Source organism: Pempheris klunzingeri, chromosome 11 (assembly GCF_042242105.1).
Source record: "Pempheris klunzingeri isolate RE-2024b chromosome 11, fPemKlu1.hap1, whole genome shotgun sequence".
NCBI lineage: Eukaryota > Metazoa > Chordata > Actinopteri > Acropomatiformes > Pempheridae > Pempheris > Pempheris klunzingeri.
Window position 1 is genome coordinate 24,208,490 of NC_092022.1, and position 22,840 is coordinate 24,231,329.

General features: G+C 41.4%; 2 protein-coding genes across 2 annotated transcripts; one reads left to right on the forward strand and one right to left on the reverse strand.

The window, feature by feature from the left end:
- Positions 1–3,392: 3,392 nt before the first annotated feature.
- On the reverse strand, positions 3,393–7,945 carry LOC139209818 (galactose-specific lectin nattectin-like). Its single transcript, XM_070839685.1, has 7 exons — positions 7,901–7,945; positions 7,672–7,737; positions 7,032–7,062; positions 5,344–5,432; positions 4,979–5,113; positions 4,299–4,407; positions 3,393–4,115 (listed from the first exon to the last, which is right to left on the reverse strand). The coding sequence occupies exons 2-7, from the start codon at positions 7,735–7,737 to the stop codon at positions 4,051–4,053; spliced, it is 495 nt and encodes a 164-aa protein (XP_070695786.1). The 5' UTR covers positions 7,901–7,945; the 3' UTR covers positions 3,393–4,050.
- A 7,305-nt stretch (positions 7,946–15,250) lies between these two features.
- Positions 15,251–18,532, forward strand: LOC139209336 (nuclear factor 7, ovary-like). Its single transcript, XM_070838986.1, has 3 exons — positions 15,251–15,515; positions 16,882–17,767; positions 18,504–18,532. The coding sequence occupies exons 1-3, from the start codon at positions 15,261–15,263 to the stop codon at positions 18,530–18,532; spliced, it is 1,170 nt and encodes a 389-aa protein (XP_070695087.1). The 5' UTR covers positions 15,251–15,260.
- The last annotated feature ends 4,308 nt before the right edge of the window (positions 18,533–22,840 follow it).

A 22,840-nucleotide genomic window follows, 5' to 3' on the forward strand; every position in this document is an offset into this window, starting at 1 on the left:
GTAAAAAAAAAAGTGCAGCTGCTTATTTGATTCAGATTTTTGTCTGTATAATAACTCGGGTGAAGGAAAGAGAATTTTGCTGTTTTGTTTAGGTTTTTTTTTTCCCCCTGTTCATCCTCAGTTTTTTGTTGTTTTCATTTCAATGTTTGTATCAGTGTGTATGCAATGACAGTAAATGGACATGACTACTGCCTCATCCTCCGTCACTGGCTTTTCCTTTTCCTTGTCACTGAGTAGTTGATGTGTTTTTGCACAGCATTGTTCCTCCTTAAAGATCAAGATCACTCCAGATCATCTCCAAACGTAATGCTGAGTGCTTTTTATCACAGTCAACTGGGTGTGGTAGGAAATACAGTGACCTTCATTTATTCACTATTTTCACATTCAGGTTTTGACACCAGCGGCCTGTACTATGAATGAAGTTCATATTATTCTGTCTCTCTTTGGGTTACATGACCTCAGTGGTATCAGACAGCTGGCTATCAGCTGGGGTTAGTGGTCCAGCTCTGAGAGAGAGGTGTTAATCATGTGCAACACCATCAGGACTGGGTGGGCATGTATTTACAGGGTTCACAAAAAGTTAGGGATATTCGACTTTCAGGTGAAATTTATGGAAAATGTAAACAGTTAATGCTACAGTGATATTATATCATGAAAGTAGGGCGTTTAAGTATCAGCATGCACTGGTAATTTCTTCATCTTTTATTGAAAGAAAATCTAACAGTGGAGGGTAAACGTAAAATTGTGACGTGGCCAAAGGACGTCCACTCCTCTCCTTTCTGTGACTCTTCCAGTCTCTGTATCACTGTTCCAACCTCCTGATGACACTCTGTGACCCTCTAAGCTCAGTGAACACCTCCGTCTGAGGACTTCCTGTTTGAAGCCTCCAGTGTTGAGGTGCTGCTGATCAACTGTTAGGTGTCGTCTTGGTCTCATGATGTCAGAATGTGAACAGCAGGATGAGGAGGACTGTTTAAATACCAATTCTGACTGAACCAGGAAATGTATTGGTGGTGGTTCATCCTGAAATTTCACCTGAAAGCCGAATATCCTTAACTTTTTGTGAGTAGTGTAAGTGAAGCCATCTTTGAGGGGGAAGTCCATTCGTCAACTTAGACATCTAAGACATTACAGTGGGGTCAAACTAGACAACACCTTAGTTTAGTCTTAAACAAACATCATTTAGAAGCTGCTCATGAATGTTAAATCTTCATTTGAAAAGTAACTGCTAACTACAGATGTAAGAGAAATGTATATATTATATATTCCCTTTGAGAAGTAGGCCTATGAAAGTAGCTCAAAATAGAAATAGTCAAGTGAAGTAAAAGAGTCAAAGTTACCCTCGTGAATATTTTGGCTTCTGTGTCAGTATTGTTGCAATGCATGTGTGAACTGTAGTTTGTGCCCACCAGAGGCAACACTGAGAGGAAGAAACTGTGCGCCATCTTGGATCTAACCCTAACTCTCATTTGAGATGTAGCTGAGAAGTTCAGCAGTGGGGCCTCATGCCTGCATCAGCCGACCTAATTTAGCCAACCGAACGGTGCTCTGACAGCCATGTCAGCCTGCAGTGGATCAGGCCCCAAGGCTGATTCACTGTTTAAACTGTTGGACCGAAGCTTCAGCAGGCTACAGCTCCATTCTGCAGTGGCGGGGCACTGCTAGCAGGTAAATGCTGACAGGAGTCAAGGTGAGCAGCAGCAAATCAAAGGTAACTTCACGGCAGAACTCAAATATAACCGCCAGCGTTGGCGACTGTAATTTGGACAAAAGCGGGTGTTTGGTTGGTAATACTGACTGAAACCAGCCCACAACTGAGAGGAGGCCAGAAAACATGAAGCTCAAGGGAGACCGAGGTGGTGGGAAGCTGGAAGGAAGCTGCGTAGAAAATGGTGACAGATCAGTTCCTCAGTTTCTGGCTGTGTATCAGGTAGGAAAGAAAGTGTTTCTATTTTGTTAAAAAAAAAACAACAACCTCTCGCTTACTTATAGTACAAATACTACTCACTAAAAGTTAGGGATATTCAGCTTTCAGGTGAAATTTCAGGATGAACCTAAAATGCATTGTAACCTTTCCAGGTGAACTTAATGTGACCTTCTCTAAACCTTTGAATGCACATGTCCAACTGTTCAGTGTCTCAGTACTTTCTGCACCAGCTGCTGTTCTCTAACAAGAAGCTTAACAGCAACATTCACAACAGGTTTGATCCATGAATCCACCAATACATTTCCTGCTTCAGTTAGAATTGGTATTTAAACAGTCCTCCTCATCCTGCTGTTCACATTCTGACATCATGAGACCAAGACGACACCTAACAGTTGATCAGCAGCACCTCAACACTGGAGGCTTCAAACAGGAAGTCCTCAGACGGAGGTGTTCACTGAGCTTAGAGGGTCACAGAGTGTCATCAGGAGGTTGGAACAGTGATACAGAGACTGGAAGAGTCACAGAAAGGAGAGGAGTGGACGTCCTTTGGCCACGTCCCAATTTATTGAGACACTGAAAATGTTTTGTTGTGGTTTACCTACCACTGTTGGTAGATTTTCTTTCAATAAATTGTTTAAGATGAATAAAACTACCAGTGCATGCTTCTACTTAAATGTCCTACTTTCATGATATAACATCACTGTAGCATTCACTTTTTACATTTTCCATATATTTCACCTGAAAGTCGAATATCCCTAACTTTTAGTGAGTAGTGTATCTACATTTTAAGTAAGTATTATATATTTTCACATTTGAAGTTTAATTTTACTGCAGAATTGGCCTTTAGTTAAACTGTGCTGTTAAAGTCTTCATTTCACTTGCTGATATACAGAGACACTACTAGCCAGAAACAAAGCTGCAAAACAGCCACAGTGGCCATTTATGTTGGCACGGAGTCACAGTTCAAGTGTTTGTCTTCAGGCGCTTGTGTACAGGACACGTTTTGCTGTGATTCTATTACAATTCACCTGTAACTACTAATATAAATCCCACAGATCTGCAACAAACTCCCAGAAAAGTGCAGGTCTTTAAAATCCAGCCTGAAGACGTTTCTGTCTTTCATTAAATCAGACGCTTTTATTCATCTCAATACAAAAATGCACAGCAAAGAAGATATGATGTGAGTTTAACCTTTTGTGCAAATTAAAACCTTTGCCCAAACTTCCAGAGTTTATTCTGTAAAGACACGCCTTCATTCATTCATTCATGTGCTACACTCTCACTGAACTTGACTTATGCAGGAAACGCGTCATATGTCATTTTGCTAACCTCTGGCTCTTTGCTTGTGTGAACGCACCACCAGGTTTATTGTCCCCATGTGAATCAGATTAATAGTCTTGCTTCACATTTCCCCCTCTGGTCATGGTTTCTCCCTCTCTATGGCAAGATGCAACAAGACAGCAAGTTCTGACTGCACACAGTAAATCTGTGGTGTGATACACAGTACTTTATTACTGCATACAGTCTGCCAAATCTGCCACATACATGTAAACCCACAACTTAGGATACTGTGGTACGTCTTAGGCCACGTTTTATGGCATTAAACTGTCATTTTCTCAATAAATCTGTGATATTTATATTCTTAAAGGACAAGGGTAACACCTTTTGATTCAGGAAATGCATTCCTCCTCAAAAATGTCGGTCATGTTGGTGTGAGTCGGAGGGTCGGAGCCAGTTTTCATTCCCACTCTGTCTCTCTTTGATTGTAAATGTTTAGTGCTTTCATCTTTTAACGCTTGAAAATGCAAAATTCAAGAAATTGTGAGCAGACGGAAATATGCTTCCATTAAAAATGATTTATATATTCCCGATTGGCAGGTTGATTACATCATTTTCCAAGTAAAAATGTGTAAAACAAAGATGGAAATGAGGAACAGCTGTGTGAGAGAAACCATGTAGATGTTTGTAAGCAATGTGCTGTGATTTACCGTGTTTAGCAAGGCTGTAGGTGCCACAGTTAGTATTGTATGAGAGTAGGACAAGTCGTACCCACTGTTTAAAATGGGTAGGAGTGAATTTAGAACTTGTGGAAGTTGCATCATTGTGGCGGACGCTGTGATGTATCACATGTTCCTGGCACAAACAAAAGATTTCCAGTGTTCACACCTGCTGTCGTTCCAGTAGTTTCCTGTAGGGAGAGGTTGAAAAACAAAGCACAAAGTCCGTTATGAGTGTTTTACACAAGTTTTTGAGTTTTTGTTTAATGAGGAGTCCTTAAGAGGACTGTGTGTTGTCCAAAATAGATTTTCAGGCTTCTATATTTCTCTACAATAAAACTGAACAGCACAGAGTCAAGCAATAACGTTTGTACCTCGCCAGTTCATCTCTATACAGTGTTCAGTTCCAAGGTTGTTGGGCTCCCCGATACTCCAGCGCTTATAGTCAAAACTTGTGCCATCGGTCCACATCCAAGTTCTCTCCTGGAAGAGGGAGCGTAATGTAGTACAGTGTAACACATGCAGAACAAAATAATAAGAAATGTCCCGTCCATGTCCTGTGACCTGATGCCTCAAAGTACCTGAGATCGGAGGAATCAGGTCTCTCAGATCTCTGTGGGGTCACTGAAGTGTCTAAACTTCTCAAAAGTAGTGCTAACCACTGCACATATGATAATTTATCATTATTAAACCACTGTAGTATTAGTGAATCTAGCAAAAACTGATTCTCAATTATTGTTCCACTATAATTGCTTGATTTACCAATAAACCAATGTTGCTGTTCTTCATTGAGGTGATGATTATTCAATGTACTTATTGAATAATGCTTTTACATTTCTGTGTGCCGTTAGCCGAGATACAGCATGCTAGCTGGTAAGCTTCAGAGGTGCTGCTGTCATTGAACATACTTATGCTAAGCTAGGCTCTGGTCTTCAGCTCTGGATTCAATGCACAGACATTAACTCTCAGACAGAAGCTTACAAAGCACAAATGTTGAACTACTAGGACATGCAACAACTCCCCATGTAGGACCCCCATTGGTTATGCATCTCACCCTCACTGCATCGTAGCCACCAATCCAGGTATGCCGACGATACCCAGACACTCTTTCAATCAGGTCTCTGAGGAACTCGTTCTCATCGGCACTGTGGACCGAGGCCAGATTCCCACCAACAGAGATGCATTTATGCTGAGGGAGGAGACGGAGTGTGAAACCAGGGGATGTGAGAATGTAGAAGCAGAGTAGAGCAGTGATTTAGTGAGAGGGACACTGCATGATGGGGTGGATCATCATACATTACCATCCCTCTAAAACAGCTGCAGCAGGTTGACTAAAGTGGAGCTACATTTAACGCTCTATGCACTATTTCAGTGGATGTAAAGAATTACAGTGAGAAATGTTTTTGTTCCATCAAATACCTCTGCATCAGTCCAAGGTTTTGACATGTGGAAGAACATGAAACAGCGAGATCCAAACCGAGTCCAACCCTCAGGACAGCCTGAACCTGCTACACAGTCATCATATAAGAAAGTTACACCTGAACGTTACATTTGTGATCATTGTCATTCTGCAACCACCTCACAAACTGAGGTCGGCTTCTGGGGGATGTTGGCGGATGAGCCCTGATTTGTAGTGTTTAATCTCGTAGGTTCTGGACGGAGACAGAGTCCACGTACTCTTTTTAAATAGTTTCTTTTACAAACCATCGAATATCCACTGAAATCCTGACAAAGTGTCTATTTACCTGTTAAGCTAATTAACCCTTTCATGCATGAATTGTGATCTGACAAGTTTTTATTCATCTTTCGGCTGAAAAACAAGATTTTAACTTTTTTTTTTCAACCTAAATGTTATAAAGATATATTTACATGTTCAGTTGTTGAAATATAGCCAGTGATGAATGATGTACAATTCAGTGGAGATGTAATTAATCAGAATTTCCTCCCAATATAAAATCAATACTTGGAAAATTTAGCAATTGCATGACTCCTTAGATGTTACTTGATGTCCCCATATTTTTCTTTCCTGCAGGGGTTTCTTTTTATAGAAGATTTGAACAGAACAGTTTTTGAACTGTCTGTCGACCATCTTGGTTTCCCTCTTTCTTTTTTCCACTTGCAGTGGCTTCCCACTGGGCAGCAGTCAGTGTGTGAGATGATGCAGCAGCTTCACTGTAGCGGCTGATGTGCAACTACGCCATCAAAACTCATGCATGTACAAGAAAACAGCTTTTGAATAGCTGCACACTGTAGTGACCTCTGTGCATGGAAGAGTTAACTATTTATCCATATACCTGTCAGGAAAGTCGACATCTGGTCATATTTTGATGGCCACACATTATGATAGTTTGTGATTCCAGTGGCCTTCAACTTTTTTGTGAAACTGTTTTTAAGTAATTAATACACCTTCATCACAGCAGACATTTTGAATCTTGTGTAAATAAGTTTGAATATTAATCATGACTGCATTCCTTTGAGGCAAAGATTCATTATCCCAGTATTACTCATGCTGGTTTGTTAAAGCAGCAGTAGATAGCTTTTTATTAAAATATCTTTTTGTCATATTGGCTGAAACTGTCACTGTGTCCTGATAGTAGTACATGAAACAGGTAACCTGTGAAAAAACCCTTTGGCTCATTCTAGTGCTCCTAATGTCATTTGCAAGAATCCACCGTTTTCCTGAAGGAAAACAACCAATCAGAGCAGGAGGAGGTTCTAACGCAGTGTCAATCCCAGCTCATGCATACGCTGCACAGCCCCCACCGGGCAGGGCATCCAACCTGGGCTCGCTCTGGGTATCATGCAGGAGCCACTCAAGGAACCTTTTTCACATTAGACACTTGACACTTGACACTTGACACTTGCCTTGTCACAGCAGGAAGAGCGGATAAGGTGCAGATAATCAAAAGAATGATGGCTGGATTCCATTTAGCTGCTTTAGTTTCAGGGTGCTGTTCTTGTGCAGGCCATTATTAATGTTAATAACAACACCTGTGCTTTTCCTACAAGTCAAAATGGGGTTGCACTCTTTCTGCTTTTCCCAGCACTGAAATGGCTCATACATACAGCAATCAAACAAATATAGAAACAAATTCACAGTTACTGACCTTGCTGGCTTGTGTCATCTTCGACTGCCACCTGTTACCATGAACAACACATTGTTTAATCAGTTTGGTATTTGCACTTTTCAGCTGTTACCTAAATATGTCATGTTTAGTCCATCGTCCATATGAAGGAGAAGGTGCTGCAGAAGTAAGCATTATTATTTTCTCATCATTTTCATCAGAAAACGTCCGAAGTTAAAAAATAAATACACACCAGTTTATCCTAAACTGCCTTTTTTAATGAACCCTTTTTTTATTTGATTTTTTTGGACCTGACAAAAGGCTCAAAAAAGGGCAACTCTATTAACTATTCTAACTATCTAACTATTTTATTTCTATTTTAGGAGAACACTCAGCTAGCTGCTTCTCAGGATCAGGTGGTTTGTGTTTGGCTTGGCTCTGTGTGATGTCAGCTTCATGTCATTTTAATTTTGTAATAATAATAATTATAATAATAATAATAATAGGCTCTGACATTAAATATAACTGGAGGAGTTTCAGTATGAACGTATGAAACTGTCCCAGCCCTTCAGGCTTTCTTCTCCTACAGCGAATGACAAAATCATCGTGTGCAGGCTGTGTTGTTTTTTGCCTTTAGTGTGCGTCGTGCACACCATCATAGGTGACTTAAACTTTTACTTACAGTTCCTGCGACCAGCAGTCCACTGGTCAAACAGAGGATGGAAACCAACTGAAGACCTAGTGTCATCTATGGAAAGACAGACATTTAACAGACATTTAAATAGATGTACCCAGAGCATAATATATAGAGTTTAAAACCAGACTTTCACAGCCCAACACGTGCAGATCATTCAGAAGAGATGAGAGGGAGAGAATGAACTTGGTTTGCTAGAAAACCTCTTAGATATTACCTTTGCTGCGGTGATGACAGGCAGAGCAGATGTGGAGACAACAGGTTTCAGGAGGGACAGACCAGTCAGCTGTTTTATACCCGTTGGCTCTGAATGGGGCCTCCCCGCGGTGGACAGAGAGGAAACAAAGTAAGGAAACCGTAGATGATCATTATCCTCATTCCTGTTCGCGTTTGTTGGTTGATGAGAATTTGATTAAATCAGACCAAAGAACATTTCCTTCTCCAGATGTCATGTGAGTATTTTTCAGCAGGGACTTTGTCTTTGCTGCTCATTACTGTCTCTATTGTCAGTAATATAGTGTGCTGTGCCCCCCCAGGCACACTAATTATGAATTGGCGCTATATGAATAAAGATTGATTGATTGATTAAATTGATATATCATTTAGGCAATGAGTTGTTCTGTATGTACGTTGCCTCTCATCTCAGCCATGGATCCATGTGGCTCACTTCCAGAGGTTATATAATGTCAATTATCACGCTCAAGGGTTTTTTTCACTAGTCTTGTTCCCACCCTAACGGAGTACAATACAAAAATAGAAACTGTGTTTATCTTTCCTTGTGGAACTTGTTTCAGTTTTGTGTCAGAAACATAGTTTAACACACACTTTATTCACATACAACTACATTCACTCGTGGTTCAATTAAAGAATGAACCCCTGTTTATTTGACAGTAGAAGATTTATAAGGATCCCCCTGCTCTGACAAATAATGCATTGTGACACCACATGAGGTGTTGAGATAAAGCTAAATACTCATGATGCTTTAATTTTGTTGCTGAAAAAAATAAAGCCTTGTTTTGTGGTAATTTCAAAGTGTTTTATTAAAAGATAAAGGTAAAGATAAAGCTTTTTATTGATCCCTCAGTGGGGAAAGTTCGCTGTTACTGCAGCTCAAAGGACAGATAAAGCACACAGTTAAAGAAACAGAAAATGAAATAAACACAATATATACAGAAAAACCCTACATACACAAAAAGAAATACAATAATTCTAAAGAAACAACAACAGGTTAACACTGATTTAGTCATTTATTTACTGCTGAACTGTCAGCAGATCTTATACGTCACAGAGGAAGGCGTGTGTGTTCTGGTTCGGGTTTTACAGAAAGACATTAGTAGACCAAAGAGATAAGGTGTGCTACGTTTGAAGGGTCACACTTGTTCTCTGGGCAGCTTTCTTTGATGAATTCTGGTGTTAACTCCTCCGTGCTTTGCTTGTATCACTTTAAGTGACGTGGGTACAAGCTCAGTTGCCACCTAAGCTGGAGTCCTGTGCTCGTTAATGCTGTTGAGTTAATAACATTTTAATGAATAAATACCCATCAGAACATGCTGAAATTACCACGAACTACACAGAAAAAATGTAACATGCCATTTAATCAACTGCATCTTTGTCCAAGTAGCCAGGGTGAAAGCACTGAAGCAATCCAAAGCATTCTGGGAAAGTAAGTCTGCATATTTGTGGTAACTTCCGTCTTGAGGGAAAGTCCAAACACGCAGACTTCAAGGTTCTTGTATTTACCTTTGGCTGTATGTGGTGCAGCAGGTTCAGTGATGAACCGGTCAAACAAAGGTTTTCTCTTTGATTTCTTTTTCCAGCTAAGATGCTGAACCCTTATTTCGTGGGTATTAAACCTGCACTGAAGATTATTTTATGTAAAAATCTGGCTTGGAAATGATGGGGGGGTTAAATAAGGTTCTTTTGTTCTGTGTTGTGTTTTTACTCTCTCCCTACTGTGCATAGACAGGATTATCTTTCTTTCTTTGAGTTGACTATGTTTTTGACAAACTTCCTGTCACCACTTTATATCTGTACCATACATTTGTGGAAAAATTCAATAAAAATATCTTTGAGAAAAAAAAAAAAAACCTGCACTGAAACCATTCTGCCACTACAGCCATGCTCACCTGATGGATCTGTCATTGTTCATACTGTGCGACTGGCCTGAGTGTTAATACCTGAACAGCTGCTGTCTGGCTATTTGCACTCGCACAATAGAATGAATAAGAAATATATATTTGAACCTGTAGCTGTCACCATCTGGTAACAAGGCTCTTCGTATCTCAAAGCTGAATAAGTATAAAATGAATTACTGCTTATCTGTTTGTGCTCATCAAGCCAGTGCTGCAAGAACATAATAAAACAAAGGACATCCTTCGCTTGAAATTGAGCCTAGACTGTCTCTCAAACCCCTGGACTGCACAGAAGCGGTATAGGAAATGTACAACAGAAATAGAACAAATAGAATTGAACACAGTTTAAGGCAGGAGTTATCAGAACAATCACAGCACGTTAACTTTTAAACTGTTTCAATTATGATGAATTGGTGTTAATACAAACATGCACATCCCTTAAATCTCATCATGCACCAAAAAGTTCACTGATAGACACGTGGATCAAACCGCCAATCTTACGATTGCTGGGCGACCCCCTCTGCTAGGTTGTGGATCGTTTCTACGTCCACCTGATTAAAACACTCTTTAGACTGCGCGTCCACAATGTCTAACACATCGGTGATACTGTCAAGTAGATGCTGGTATGTGTTGTTCCTGTTCCCCCGCAGTATCTCATCGATCTCTTTCTTTGACGTGGAATTTGGATCATCTCAGTGCCAAGTGATGTCTGATATTCTGTGAAAGCTTTCCTCTTTCCTTTTGCATTGATTGTGTTACAGCCCATGTAGTCAAAAACAGGGACTGTCTTCTAGGCTCTAGCCTCATAATGTGCTATAGCTGCCTCAAGCAGATGTGATCTATTAAACTGTAATAACAGAGAATAAACTGCATGTTCATAAAGTCCAAGGCATTGAGTAGATTGAGTAGATTGAGTAGATTGAGTAGATTGAGTAGATTGAGTAGATTGAGTAGGTTTCCAGATCCAGACTGACAAGCTGGTGACGGTTAACCAACCTGTCATGGTGCTGATTGACAAACAATAGAAGCAGGCAGTGGTGAAAGATGTGGCAAGAGGATCAGGAATCAGGAAGAGAAAACATGAGAAGCTTAAAAAAAACATACAAAGGGTGTGTGTGTATGTTTGAGTTTGTTGTCCTGCTGCAGAATAAAAAACATAACTTGGGCCCAATCAGACGCCTCCCTGATGGTGTTGTATGATGGATCAGTATCTGCCTGTATTTCTCAGCACTGAGGACACCATTAACATAAAATGACCAAAATCACAACTCCATTAGCACAAATGCAGCCCCAAACTTACAAGGAACCTCCACCAGCTTCACTGCTGCCTGCAGACACTCATCATTGTTCAGCTCTCCAGCCCTTCAGAGAACAAACTGCCTTCTGCTGCAGCCAAACATTTCAGCTTTTCACTCATCAGTCCAGAGCACCTGCTGCCATTTTTCGGCTTGCCGATGTGTCCACATCACCAGACTTGTCCAGACAGTAGATGGTGCACCTGGTCCCACTGGTTGCTGCTGGTTCTGAGCTGCTGGCTGCTGGACATCTTCTGATTTCAAAAGGAAGTCAGCATAATGGTTCTTTCATCTGCTGCACTAAGTTTCTTTGTCCGATCACTGCGTCTACTATTCTCAACGTTACCCGTTTTTTGTGCTTCTTTCAAAGAGCTTGAGCAGCACATCTGAAACCGGTGCAGGTGTCTTGTTGCTGTGCTCAGTCTGAACATGATGCCCTGTGACATTCTTAACATTATCTTACTTTATATTTACATTTCTTCACACCTGCCTGACTGTTGCACAGTACCGTATATGTCATGTATACCTCTGTCTGGGCTGTATATAAATCAGTGAATAGATTCATGTCATAGTGGAAAAGGAATAATTTTCTATTATGCATACAAGGCGAATGGTGCAATTCTTCCATCATGATAAAAAAGTGAAACTGTCCCCCTCCAAGTTCAGAGATTATGGGATTAAATATTCAAAAATAGATAAATATATAAGAATAAAAGTGAAGTGATGTTTTCCTTCATAGCCTCTCTATCTTAGTTACTTATTACTTGACAATAATACCCTTTTGGCATTGGCAGCATTTCCTGCCTGAGCTCAATAACAGCGTGCTGTGGAGGACTGTAGATCATAGTTTAGGTTTTACAATCTGTGGCAGTAGTAGGAGGGAAGCTATATGGTATGTGTACATCCCAGGCTTTTTTCTCCTGGTGGGTTTTCTCTTGTAAGTCCAGCGTCCAGTGTGCTGAGACTGGATCTCTGTGTCTTCTTGTGCACTTAAATGAGCCTGCGGGGTAAGGAAATTAAAAAAAAAGGATTGTGAGGACAGACGGTGTCACAATGATGCATCATTACCACAGAGTAAGCTGGAACCAGATACGTGTTACATCTGTATGTTTACTATTTCTTTCTGTTCAAGTTTTGCAGTTTTGACCAAATTATAGCAGCAGCTGAGTTTATTGCAGGTTTCAGTATCCTCAGTCATACTGTGTATCCTTCTGTAATTTTGTGTTCATGTGTGTTTCAGATTTAACCACTGAGAATGTACAACAATGTGCCTTATTCTACACATTTATACATGTGTGTGTTCGTCTGGTCTCCCTTGACTGAACACCTGTGCCTGTGTGCATGATGATCCCGACTGTTCCTGCCTGAGGCTCACAGTTTTTTAGCTGAATTGTCTCAACAACTATTGGATGGATTGCCATGACATTTGGTTCTTATACTCACACTGATGGTAAACTACTTTTTTCTATCGTTTCTGTTGTTCTTCTATAGTTTCTCTCTCCTTACTCGTCTCCTGCTGCTGCTGCACAGAGCACACACTTTCATAATTGCAGAACAGTCTGTCCCTGCTTGTGGCCTCTTGAGTGGGGACTCTTATGACCAGGAACTAAAAATCTTGCACTGTGGCCTCCTTTCATGGAGCTCTGTCCCTTTAAGAAGGCGTCTTTTTTTTTGTCCCTGGGAAGCTAAGGACCATAATCTGGGGCATCCTGCATCCCATGGGTGTATTTTTCAGCAAGTGCAAACCATCAACGCCGACTCCTCTGGATCATATGGCCGCCTGTGTTACCGTTACAGCTCAGATCACAAAAACAACATAGCGCTGGTGTTCTCTGCTGTCTCCACCAAGGCCACTAAGTCAGCTAGGTCTCTCCCTAACATTAACATGAGTGATATCTCTTGAACATGTTAACTCATCCACTCCATAACAACTCCTTTAAAACTAACTAAGTACTGACCATAAGGATTCATCTCCCTCCCCACCCCACAAGGGCAAGTTACAGGTGATATGATCCATTTCAGTCTCACACACAGCTGGTGCTGTCAGGTAGTTTCAGCCGGTCCCAGTCCTTCACCAGGGCGCCCTCCCTTGGGCGGTGAGGGAAAACTCCTTCTTGCCACTGCTCAGAGGATGGAGGGGGGCTGGCTGAAAATTATGTTGACAGAGGCTTCTCAGACATGCACCCCCTTAAAGCAGTAAAGCCTGCTGCACAGAATACAAGGATGCCAGGGCTTGTTTCATTAGGCTACATGCTTCAGTTCACCAGTCCTCCCCCCTGCTTCCTCTGGGTGGTGGGTGGACATGATCGTGTTGCCCCGGACACAGGTGACAGCCCTGATGAGGCAGAGCTGCTGGAGCGTCTGGAGACAAGGCTGATTTTAGACCTCTGTTAAACAGGTACATTATGAAACACATCCCACATCCCCTCCTTTCCCAGCTACAGGAAATACCAATGTTTTTCCTTCCTGAGCCAAAGGAAATTCTTTTTACATTTGCAGTTTATCATTTTAGCTGTTGTATTAATAAATATTTGTTTGTTTTTTTTACATATGGCTGAGTTGTGCCCTCAATCAATCAATCTTTATTTACATAGTACCAATTCATAACAGCGTTATCTCAAGACGCTTTCCATAAAGAGCAGGTCTAGACCAAACTATTTAATTAAGAGAGAGACCCAACGATTCAGGAATTCAAAATGAAGGATTCAAGAATCCCCACATGAGCATCATCAGATATTATGAAGAGGAGCTGAAATGATGAAGGTCGTGGAGAACCTTTCTGATGATATCCTTACTAGACAACACACAGAGGAAAAACAAGTCTTGGGCTTCATACCATCAGTTTTTAATGCCATATGGCTGCCAGATACACTTGATAAACTTAATTGGCCCTATCATACTCTCAAAAGATTAAAAAAGATAAAAATAATGTGTGTGTTGAACATGTCCAAGAATTCTATTGAACAACTACTGAGTGAAGATGAAGAACATTTTTGCTTCCTCTATTTGTTCATATAGCATATTTTTGTTACTATTTTGAAGATTTTCCGCTACCAAGGGTTTCTCAGGGACTAATTTACAGATAACATAGATTCAAACACTGTTTTTGGTGGGTGATTTAGAGAGCATGAGCTTTCAAGACGACGTCTGACCTTTGTAAGACTTATTTTGATGCTGTTTTCAGAATGGAATCCACCTGTATATACAAGATACACATACATATTGTCACTCCATATATTTAGTCATAATTACCTATGTGCACATTTCTAGTATGTGGCTATTGGTATTGTTTTGAGTCAGCCTGGATGTGTTTGTGACCCCAGGCTTGGACAAAGACTATTTATTCAATGATACAGTTGCCCTGGGACACTTTGACATGCTGACTAAGACCCACTCTACCTCTGATACAGCTTTTGCATGTAGTGAATATGTGTAGTTCTCTACTGCATTACTTGAAATAAATTAGTCGGAATTACTTTCTGCAAAAATGGATAAGGATATTAGATATTAGATAATAGACAAAGTCTATTGAAGCAAAGTGCAACATTTCTGATCCATCTTTGTAACATACAGTAAGGATGCACAATCCATACAGTAGAAAAGTTACCTTCATTTTATTGTGATAGAATTATAGATAGTTTATGATAAATAAGATACTTGTATGAAGACAATAGTGGCCTGCAGTTAGTGATTTAAAAAAAAAAGGTGAATAATGAATGTGGAAGTGTTGGAAGAACAATGTTATGACCGTGTCAGTGCTCAGGTACAAGAGTTGATCCTGAGGTGTGTATGAAGGTTACATTAGTGCTGAGCTGAGCTGTGAGTCAGTAAACTGTGTGAATCACTCTGGAAAAGGAGAATTCAGTTATAAAGACAGCTCTCATCCAACCTGCAGTTCAAATACAGAGTGATAGTTAACTATTTTGCCTCTGATTGTCTTCTGGAAAACACAAATATAGTGATTAGAAATAGTGTTTTTTCCAGTTTATAGTAGTGCTAATGTTATTTTGGCTCATGAGCTGGCAAAAACTCATCATGACTGAAGGGGGAGACACAGGACATGTGGGGAGTGGCATTTCCAGGAAAGTGAAACTAACAATTCAAAGTAAAGCTGTGTCACACAGACTGAGGGAAGAGATCAACAGCAGTCATGGCATCAGCTTGTTACTCTGAAGATCTGACCTGTGCTATTTGTCTGACTTTCTTCACTGATCCGGTGAATCTTCCCTGCGGACACTCTTTCTGCAGAGAGTGTATCAGCCATTTGCTGAGGTCTCAGTGTCCACTGTGTCAGAGATCTGTTCCAACAGATGCCAAATATCTCCCAACCAGCCACACACTGAACAGGCTGGCTGAGAAGGCTAAAGAGGAGAAGATCAAGACAGAGCATGGACAGGAGAAACAGGTAGGAGGGGAGGCAAAGCAATCAATTAACTTATACAGTCTATGGCAGGTATAATTAATTCAATGTGCGTATAACATTAGATGTGAGCTGCATACACACCTTTGCAGCTCCATGTAATCTGTCATGTTTTAATGTCATTATGCTCTGTGCCTGCAGGCAGTTTGTACTGCACTGTAAACACTCAGCTGTCCAAAGTGCGTCACTACAGCCCAGTGCAGGCACTGCCAGGTTCAACTGTTTCATTTGCTTTTACTTTCACTGTGGACCCAGCAGTGTGTTCCCACTCAGTTTCACCCCGTGTTGGCAGCAGGAGGACGGTTCACCCCCCACCTGTGCTTAAAATCAAGAAGTTACTGTTTAATTGACACAGTTTTTATGCCTTCACGCTTACTCAGTAGTTAGTTAAAACTATGATTAAGAATTAGAAATAATAGCATTGAATCAATATGTTAAATTGCACATAAACATATTATTATTATGAAACAGAAGAAGCTATAAAATCCAATACAAAGGGCTGTGTCCTATTTGTCACCGTCACATGGAAGCTTTTGACGAAAGTCTTTTTTTTAATTTAAATGTCTGTAACATAAACAACGCAGAAGCAATCAAAGTAAGAATGCGACATGAGACCAATCATAGCATACGCTTGTAATCATAATCGTCACTAAAACCGTGCTGAAAACCTTCGTCAGGAGCAGATGCTCCTCAGGAGACTTGGTAGGAGGAAAAGCAGGGGATGAGAGGTCACTTCAGAATGTGTGGCTTGGCTCACCAGCAGCCTCTGGATGAGTCAGCCCGTCCTTTTATCAGACAGTCGGACACTAAATGGCTGACCTGGCTGCAGCGCAGGCAGCAGCTCTCCTGAAGGCAACGCTGTCACACTGCTGGGGTCAACCTGGTACAACCTTGTTCCCGCTTTGTTCTGCTGCTGAGAGGAACGCAGCTCTCGTTTCCCCCTCCTCTTCTGACATAGTACCATCTTCTGGGCTGCTTATGTACAAGCACAATGCAATGCAAGGTGGAACTTTAAGTTAATTCAAGTCAGGATTTTTCAGCTTTTACTAGCTGCATTGATTGAATACCTGAGGAATGTTGGAATCTTTTGACCACCATCAATATATCTGCTTATGCTTATGTTACCATGTTGAAGTTGTTAGCATTGATAGCATTAAAAAGCAACACTGTGCTGAAGTGTGGCTTTAGACTAGCAGTCTGTAACATCTGTTTCTTTACAGCCACTAGCGCTGCTTTGAATGACTATACTGTCACAATATGCGCTTTTTTTTTTACATTTGCAATATATGATCATATTTTAGTTGTTGTATTTCTATACATTGTATTTCTATAATTGTAATCTTTTTTACAGATGGCTGAGTTGTGCCCTGAGCATGAAGAAAAGCTGAAATTATTCTGTGTCACAGATCAGCAGCTAGCTTGTATCATATGCAGAGATGGGGAGAAGCATGCAGGACACAAGTTTAAACCCATCAAGGAAGCAGCTGCATCTCTGAGACGGGAGTTGGAGAAGGGCGTGGAGAACCTTTCTGATGATATCCTTACTACAGGGAGTCGAGCCAACACACAGAGGGAAGAAATCAGAAAAACCAAAGAGAAGTCTCAGCAGCTGATGACCCAAATCTGCAGACAGTTTGAAGAGATGCACCAGTTTCTGAGAAAGAGAGAAGATGAGATAAAGAACGAGCTGAAACTCAAAGAGGAAGATGCTGTCGAGGAAATGACGAAGGCGCTGAACGTGATAGAAACAGTTTTGTCTGAGAGCAGGGAGCTGCAGGGAAAGGTGACATCAGTTCTGAACATCGAGGGCTCGGAGAGGTTTTTAATGAGCTGGACTGAGGGTAACAGCACGGTGACTTCAGAACATTTATTGAGGCCCAGAGTAGATGATCTCAGAGTGGAGAACTGCGCTCTCTGTTTGGGGCCCTATGAAAGCCACCTGCAGTTCTTTATGTGGAAGGAGATGCTTCAGGTGATCCAGCCCCGAGCAGAGCTGCTCTCACTCAGAAGCAACAGTAGACAGATAACTGTGTCTGATGATGGCAGGAGTTTGTTTGGTACTCCCGAAAGCAGCCAAGCTCAATCAGCGTCCAGGGACCAGACCAAGACCGGCCTTTTTCTTTGCACCCCCCCAGCATGTGATCAAAGCAAAAGCTCTTCTCTTTTTGGTTCCACCCCAGCATGTGATCAAAGCAAAAGCTCTTCTCTTTTTGGTTCCACCCCAGGATTTGCTCAAAGCAAAAGCTCTTCTCTTTTTGGTTCCAACCCAGCATGTGATCAAAGCAAAAGCTCTTCTCTTTTTGGTTCCACCCCAGGATTTGCTCAAAGCAAAAGCTCTTCTCTTTTTGGTTCCAACCCAGCATGTGATCAAAGCAAAAGCTCTTCTCTTTTTGGTTCCAACCCAGCATGTGCTCAAAACAAAAGCTCTTCTCTTTTTGGTTCCAACCCAGGATTTGCTCAAAGCAAAAGCTCTTCTCTTTTTGGTTCCAACCCAGCATGTGATCAAAGCAAAAGCCCTTTAATTTTTGGTTCCAACCCAGCATGTGATCAAAGCAAAAGCCCTTTAATTTTTGGTTCCAACCCAGCATGTGATCAAAGCAAAAGCTCTTCTCTTTTTGGTTCCACCCCAGGATTTGCTCAAAGCGAAAGCTCTTCTACATCTGGCCAAACTGCATTCAGTGTCAATAAGTTCACCTCAGGGCAGCATTACTGGGAAGTAGAGGTTGGACACAGGGACTATTGGGAACTAGGCATTGCAGATCATTTCCTGAAATATGATGGCCAAAAATATGCCATCAATAGGTCAAAAATAACCACAGAGCTGGCATTAGAAGGCAGACCTAGAAAGATTGGGATTTACCTGAACTTTTCATCCAAGCGGCTCTCTTTCTATGATGCAGACAACATGACACATATCCACAGCGTGAGCTCTGTGGTCGTGTCCACACCACTGTCAGCGTATTTTATCATTAGATCCAGAGCACCAGATCCCAACCCTCTGACAGTGTGCTGGTACTGAAGTGCTGGTTGCAGGTGATGCATTGAACGAAGCGATCTCAGGAACAAAACTAGGCACCAAAAGTCCCTTTAAAACAAGGAAATACAGAAGACATGGCCAAATTAGAACAGTGATCACAGAGTGATTTCAGAGAGCAGGATTAGTGGAAGTGTGTTAACCCTGAGATGAGGAAAGCTCTGGGTTCCAGAAAGAGAGGTAACCTACACTGTGTGAAGCTAACCTGCTCCCCATCAGTTTGTACCTAAGTGCACTAATCAGCAGAGTGAACAGTGTGACTGGCTGGTTACGTGTTACTCACTGCTTTTACGTGCTGTCGGTCATTTCTTTGAGCAGAGCTGTCAGTGAGAGCTCCTGTACGTAATGTGTATTCTCAATTTAAAATGTAAAAACCAGTAGGAATCTTTAGGATCATTGAATGATTGCTGACTCCTGATGTGACTGATCACACTGATGGAACATAATTACTATAATGTTTGAGATTGTATGTTAATATTTCAGCTGCAGAATGTAGTTTGATTTTTTTAAATATGCTGTGTCCGGCCTGAACACTTCAGCGACTGTGTTCACGACATTTGTATTAGTAGCTGAAATAAAGCCACTGAATGCTGTTGAGCCAAGATCCAAAGAGCTATCTGAAAGTTAAAATCGACCATATTTTATCCTACAGGAAGATGAATGACGACAGCAGCGGTTTAGATAACGTCTTCAATTATTTCAGAAATTGTTGTGTGTATTTTACTCACTTTATTCATCATTATCTTTTTCATATTTGGAGTTCCATAGTACAAGAATGCATTTCTTATCTTTCTAATATTTCAGATTGTCTTTGTAGGCTGCGTTATAGAGCTTATGGTTGCAGTGTATGTATTTTCTATCTGATTGTGAATATTATGACTTCATGGTTTGTGAGCCTGTGTGGTTTGACTGTTCTATTGAAGTGGTTGTATCTGCTTCCCTGTATGACATACTCCTTGCCTCTCTGTGACCACCCGAGGGTGCTGTTATCCAGGGTTTGTAAGAGTTCGTGTCACCGGACGTGCTGCATGAGGCTGGTTTACAGCAGTTTGTCTTTGGCTTGATTTCATCAGTTTTCAGTGTGTAATAAACCAAAAATAAAATATATGAATATGATCAATAAACATCTATATGTATGTACAGTATATGTATACATATGTATAAGCCCATACCCACATGTGCTGCACATCTACATATATATCAGTAATGACACACCTGAAATTCAGTAGTTCCTTGTCCCTTATGATGGGAATGTCAGGGAAGGTCAACCATCAGCAGCATTTGCTGACTGTGACGTCTTCCCTCCCAGAATGTGCCCACTCCAGAGTTAGGATCATGGTCACACTAAATGTATTTCCATGCAAATGGTTTTATGTGCACTTTTAATTTGCACATGTGAATTGAAAATCACTCAAGCTTCCACAAAAACATCGGACCTGTGCGGAGTGATAAGGAGACTCTACCCTTCCTCACACTGATACATGAAACGAATGAAATGCCGCATCATGTTTTCTATCCTTTGAGATTTTGATCATTTGTTGAAGTTCGCACTTAGTATGGATGGAGAATGAATAATAACTTCTCCATCTCTAGACCTGACTTCCACTGACTCATTGGTTCTTCAAAACTGGGTCCCTGAGGGGGCCCGGGGTCAGAGGATGGTCATCACCATAGACCTCTTCAGAGCAGACTCATTTAAAGGTCTCCCTGGCTGGTGTGGATGCAGGATCCAACTCCCACCTCTGGAACCTGTGTTTAAAATCCTCCGAAGGGAACAAGCTACACAAACTCCTGACAGTGAATGTGTGTGTGTGGGGGGGTATCCCCCGCTGTGGGCAGTGGCCGTGGAAAGGACCGGGGCCTGGCACAGTTCAACAGTCAGCAGCCAGGGGGCAGCAGGTCTGTTAACCCTCAGCCAGAGCAGGACCAGACAAGTCAGTCAGCTCTGGTCACCTGCTGAGCTGCTCACAGTGTGAGGTCATCTGGACACAGTGGAGGAAATGTTTCATATTTGAGAGTAAAAACATCAAATATTTTCTGGCTCAAATCAGATTTATTGCTTTTTTTTGTTTACACTGACACAATAGTCGCGTTTATGGACTGTTGGTAGGACGAGACAAAGCTATTTGATGTTAATTAATCAATAACTTAACAAAATGCAAATTCCACAGTGCACAGCTGGTCCATACATTACTTCAGTCATTGCTTTATATTTGAATTGCACAGATGTGCACATAAAGTGTCTAAAGCGGCTTCACCTTTGCCGGCTTTTATGAATAAATGTGCTGTATATTGTCGGATTATTGTCATTTATTGATACTACTACAGTGGAGCTGCCCTTAGTCTGATTATCATTATCACCATCACACCAGACACAGTAACATCAGCTAGGCATCCAGATTATTAGAGGTGTAACTTTATCAGTTAAACTGGACATCATGTTCTATATGTATATGTGTACAGAGGGTGTGTTTGTGTGTGTGTGTGTGTGTGGGGGGGTGCCCTTAGAAAAACAAACAAACACAGCCACTGTTTCACCGTCCGTGTCTCTGGGTTTTCTTTTTATTGCATTAAAACCATTAAAAATCCTTCATCGAATTAAGAACACAGCAATTACACATTTAGCATGGAGAAACCAAAGACATACACCCCCACCTCCCGCCCCCTTACTCCATAAGTTATATGCTGTAGTGGTGAAGAGTAACACTGTTTTGTCTGACAGCGTGTGGTTCCCACTAATGGAAATACACGTTATTCTACAGCCAGGTACTGATGACAGACTTGTATAAGTCATCAGATTTCTCCCCAGAAAATAAGAAAAGCCATGCATCCATAAAAATATGGGAGCAATAAAGATTGATGTTTTGTTTTGAATGGAGCTGCAAAGTCAGGAGAAAAACAGCACAGAAGTAGAACTGAGTTCGTAAGTGTCCAACAAGGTGCGAACAGGCTGGCGGCCTTCTGTTTTCGTGCAGAGACTCTCAGACCTGGGCGGACGCGTAATTAAACCAGCTTCAAAAGCTCACCTTGTGCTTTATGTAGTCTCATTGCCATGTGAATGTATGTGGCTATACAGTAAGTGTGTGTGTGTGTGTGTGTGTGTGTGTGTGTGTGTGTGTAGGTGGTCTCATTGTACCTCTAAGTCCAAAGTAAGCTACTTCATTTGTCCTGTAAAAAACTGCTGCCGGTTAACCATGATTAATACCCACTGAATAGTTATCTGTGGTCTCGGCTGCGAGGCGCCAGGTCTACTGTTGTGAACCAGCACGGTATCTTCATTAATCAAAGTGGGAGCTGCTGTCTAGTTAGCATTCATCATGGGCTGTATTATGATATTCAGATGATTCAGTGTGGAGGAGCGCGTGTGCTGAGCTGGCCTGGACAGAGAGAGAGGGAGCGAGAGGTGAACGGGCCGGAGAAATCAATGCGTGCGGGGGAAAGGCTTTCTCAGCAGTACGGGGTCCAGAGCTCAGTAATCGAGTCTTTCTGCAGAATTAATGAGAGGGCTTTTCACGCCACATGGGCCGTGGAGATCTGTCGACTTCTGTCCTAACGCTGGGCTAACAACAGAGGAGACGGCCGTGCAGGGCCGGGAATGATAAAGGCCAGACTAAAGAGGCAAGAGGAGCTGTGGCCTGCTCACTGAGCACACACAAGCACAGAGACAAACACACACACACACACACATGTATATGAAGTGCCACATGCACAGGCAGGCAGTGACAACATGTAACTCAGCACATTTAGTCATGTACTGTACTTAGGCACAGTTCTGAGGTTTCCATGTTATGCTACTGTAAACTTCCACTCGGCCACATTTTGAAGGTAAATATTTTACTTTTTATTCCACGACATGAATTCAAAAGGTGCAGAAGAATCTCAGTCATGATTTGACATGAGTTTGACACCTCATTTCCTGCATTCTGGTGAATTTTTATGCACCAATTGATGCCTGAAATGCATCAATTTCATAGTTCATAGTCATTAACCCTTTCATGCATGTTTTTTTTTCAACCCAGATTTTATAAAAATATATTTACATGTCCAGTAGTTGAAATATAGCCAGTGATGCATGATGTACAATTCAGTGGACATGTGATTAATCAGAATTTCCTCCCAATATAAAATCAATACTTGGAAAATTTAACAATTGCATGACTCCTTAGATGTTACTTGATGTCACCATATTTTTCTTTCCTGCAAGGGTTTCTTTTTATAGAAGATTTGAACAGAACAGTTTTTGAACTGTCTGTCGACCATCTTGGTTTCCCTCTTT

Bases quoted from the DNA above. Each gene is read 5' to 3' on its own strand.
- LOC139209818 (XM_070839685.1), bottom strand. From the start codon at position 7,737: ATGACACTAGGTCTTCAGTTGGTTTCCATCCTCTGTTTGACCAGTGGA. The intron at 4,408-4,978 runs GTGAGATGCATA...TCCCTCTTCCAG, and splicing joins GTGGCTACGATGCAGTGAGG to GAGAGAACTTGGATGTGGAC. The intron at 4,116-4,298 runs GTACAAACGTTA...CTCTCCCTACAG, and splicing joins TATAGAGATGAACTGGCGAG to GAAACTACTGGAACGACAGC.
- LOC139209336 (XM_070838986.1), top strand. From the start codon at position 15,261: ATGGCATCAGCTTGTTACTCTGAAGATCTGACCTGTGCTATTTGTCTG. The intron at 15,516-16,881 runs GTAGGAGGGGAG...TCTTTTTTACAG, and splicing joins AGCATGGACAGGAGAAACAG to ATGGCTGAGTTGTGCCCTGA. The intron at 17,768-18,503 runs GCAAAAGCTCTT...TTTTATCATTAG, and splicing joins CACCCCAGGATTTGCTCAAA to ATCCAGAGCACCAGATCCCA.